This window comes from Apis dorsata, unplaced genomic scaffold (assembly GCF_000469605.1).
Source record: "Apis dorsata unplaced genomic scaffold, Apis dorsata 1.3 scaffold_331, whole genome shotgun sequence".
Lineage (NCBI taxonomy): Eukaryota > Metazoa > Arthropoda > Insecta > Hymenoptera > Apidae > Apis > Apis dorsata.
Window position 1 is genome coordinate 95,485 of NW_006263599.1, and position 3,384 is coordinate 98,868.

Below are 3,384 nucleotides of genomic sequence, written 5' to 3' on the forward strand. Positions count from 1 at the left end.
ATATATTCGAGAATTGGAGCGAGACAACCGATAATCGGGAATCGATGAACGAGAATCGATCGATCGCGATGAATCGGACGTGAAGGAAGAAAATAAGAGAATAAAAGTGCACAATTATCAATATTCCACACTCACGGTTTGCGCTGCGGTGTAATGAAGGAGAGCATCGCAATGATAGAGGGGTATTCGTTGAGGATAATCCGTTAAACAGGGCCACGACGACAAACCGATCCCGATTAACAATCTAACCTCGACCTCGCGAGATTTGGCACCGTCCACGCCGATTCTGACCAATATCCCTTCGCTGTCTTCGATCATGGCCACTCTATCACGCCTCCTCGGCAACGATTCGTCCGAAATACCTGGAAATATCCCGATACGGTTATTTGAAGGAACGTTGCCAAAAAAATCAAATTATTTTATTATTTTGAGATTAGGTTGATCGTTGTACAAGATCCTCGTCTTTTCTAAAGTTCTCTACAGTCGTTGTTATGCAACCTCTTGCTTTGTTGAACTGATTTGTTGAACTCCCAAGTATGTACATCGAATTATCAAGTTACTCGGAGTATATTCGGTTATGTACAAAGGGATAAGAAGAAAGGGTAAGAAGAAAGTAAAAGGGATGAGAGAGAAGAGAGAAAGGGAATGGTTGAAACGGTTTGGAGACACGTTGAAGTCAAACTAAAATGTATTACGTTGAGGGCGCGAAACGAAGAATTGAGGAGTGAATGAACGGAGTTTCGCCTCTGTTTCGAGAGATTCCAAAAGACGTAGAATGGTGTTTGTTAACCGAGGAAAAAGGAAAAAGAAAAAAAAAGATAAAGAGTGGAGTAACGTTTCAAAATTCTTTTAAAACTTTGAATTTTATTCAAAGTTGGAATTTAACCTGGTGAAATTAAAACACTTGTTATATAATAAATGTGAAACGTTGTTACCTGGCCCGTAGAATATCCGGCAATGGTCCGGCTGTTTCAATATTTTATCGAGGATATCGGCGTCTACTACTTGACCAGGCGAAACGCAAATTCTGTCATCTTCCGTATCAATGGTGGTATCTGAAACAATGATGTTTTTCTCTATTTAATCTATCCCACGCTCGAGATTCCAGATCACATTCCATAAGAAACTCTTATGGAATGTACAAGTATGTACATACACATCCTTTAAATAGTTTATTCAGAAATGGAAAATACCTTTGATAGATGTGGCTAACAAATTTGCCAATCTCGCTTTTACCAGATCCCTTCTCAGCCTTCCCGTAACGTCTATATATTCCCTCCAAATTTCCTTAGCACCTGTCCCAAGTATCTTTAAATGAATAAAGCCTGGTAAAGATGCATCTTCCTCGACGCTCACGCTCGAAGTGAATTCTTGCTCGAGATTTGAACTCGAGGCCGACAATGCATCTATCCGTAAAAGATACTCGAACCTGAGTCGCTGGGTGAGGGAAAAGAAAAAAAAAAAGAAAGAAGAAGACTTGAAAAATATAAGATGCCACGCTCCTCCCGCGGATATTTCTCTAATTTTTCGATTCCATCGTTATTATTACGTGTGATTTACCAGCAATTTTTGATCTCACTGCCAATTTACCTTTATACGTCGTGGCTCGTTCAACGAAACGAGAAACATGGACGAGAATCTTCGATCGAGATTGCTTGCACCCCGCATTAAACGTTGAACCAATCTTTCCACGATAGCTTCGATCGCAAAGGCGTTAGAAACGTCTGTGATTGAACACATTTAACATTGAAAAATTTTATGATTATCATGTGAATTCGAACAATATATATTGTTATTGTCGAATCGAAAAGAAAAAATAAAGCTTATCGAGAAATTATTCACCGTTTTCAGCCTCGTCGACCAGTTTACGGAAATACGTGTTCAGGTTGCACAGCTGACCTTTGGTGAAAGTAAGCCTCGTGGTCATTAATCGAATACCACCCTTTTTGCACGATGATCTGCTAGGTGCACAGCCCATTTTCTGTTGAGAAAAAAAAAAAAAATGAGACGATGAAATTTTACGATTTAAAAACAAAAAATTAATATTATTGTTATAAATTCGTGTGATACGTAATAATTTCCTTAATTAATTTCCTTAATTATTTAAGATCGTAATAAGAAATTACAAGAATTAGACGAGAAACGATTTTCCTCTTTTCCCATATCATTTCCCATTAAATCGGATAGTTTAAAATCATTTTTAAAATTAGTTTGAATAAAATTCCAATAAATGGTAAAGTATATTTCATTTTTTTTTAAATAGATTCTTATCTCATATCTCATATCACCAATATGAAGTTTGAATACAAAATAGAAATTTCACAACAAATTTTTATCGAACATTTTAAGAGAAACAGATTCATTTGAATTTATCTTTACATTACGTATTATATACCTTTGGAACAACGATGAAGTCACGGGCATAGATTCACGGCAAATACTGAACGAACACCATGTCACGGAGTTAAAGCTACCGAGTGACGTTTCCATTCCATCCGGAAAGATATTGACACTTTGCGATCGTGACAGTGTAAATATACCGAATGTCAATTATTATTCAGCAGATCGACTAACAATACCATCACAGAGTTCGGCCACTGGAATTACTTCCGATCCTGATTGTGTGTACTTGACTTCCGCTCCTATGAACGTGTATCCGTTGCCTCTTGTCCATTATGCTGTCATTACGATATAATCAAATTAATTGCACGTACAGAGACTTCGAATTCACTCTTTGAACGAAAAACGAAAAAAAAAAATTTATTAAATTTATTATAATTGGTGAATATTAGAGATTAATATTATTATATACAATATTACGCTTATATATACACTAATATATACGCTTAGAAAATATTTAAAGACGATATGTATGTTTCAGTATAAAAAAAGATTTATATTTTTGATTGATGAGCAAATTCAATTATATAAGATTTATTGTTATTTATATATATTCATATCTTTTTGTCTATATGATTGTTGATATTATAATTTGTTTAATTTATTTGAAATAAAAAAATTTAATTTCTTAAATTCTTTAAAATAAAAATGAATGAATCTTTTTAATTTCCTCTAATTTCATTTTAATGTCTCCAATCTCTTTAATTCTCTTTCTCAACAAATTTATTTAAAATTTGATTATATTAGATATTAATTATATATATATTATAAAATATTAAACTTATATAATATTTCAAAAACTTTTGCTGAATCAGATTTTTATTCATTCAAATCTCACCATTGTCGCTGAATGTGAAACGATGTCCACGTCAAAACACTCGCATCATATATTAGATATTATGCTTTGTGAAGTTATTATTTTATATTGTAAAAGATATATATTGAAAAAATAATATCTTCATTTTTTTTATATTAAATATTAAG

At 33.6% G+C, this 3,384-nt stretch overlaps 2 protein-coding genes across 2 annotated transcripts in view; one reads left to right on the forward strand and one right to left on the reverse strand.

Annotated features, from left to right (window-relative positions):
* LOC116185920 overlaps positions 1–2,653 on the reverse strand; it is a 13,720-nt gene extending 11,067 nt beyond the window's left edge. Inside the window, exons 1-6 of the mRNA XM_031511570.1 lie at positions 2,396–2,653; positions 1,843–1,983; positions 1,591–1,724; positions 1,194–1,437; positions 936–1,055; positions 136–362 (exon numbers count right to left, since the gene is read on the reverse strand). Of these exons, the coding sequence (XP_031367430.1) occupies positions 136–362; positions 936–1,055; positions 1,194–1,437; positions 1,591–1,724; positions 1,843–1,978 (861 nt within the window). The 5' untranslated portion in view covers positions 1,979–1,983; positions 2,396–2,653. The remainder of the gene's footprint in view (positions 1–135; positions 363–935; positions 1,056–1,193; positions 1,438–1,590; positions 1,725–1,842; positions 1,984–2,395) is intronic.
* LOC102676867 (GATA zinc finger domain-containing protein 1) overlaps positions 863–3,384 on the forward strand; it is a 7,884-nt gene continuing 5,362 nt past the window's right edge. Inside the window, exon 1 of the mRNA XM_006617904.2 lies at positions 863–873. The gene's annotated coding sequence lies outside the window, so the exon portion shown is untranslated. The remainder of the gene's footprint in view (positions 874–3,384) is intronic.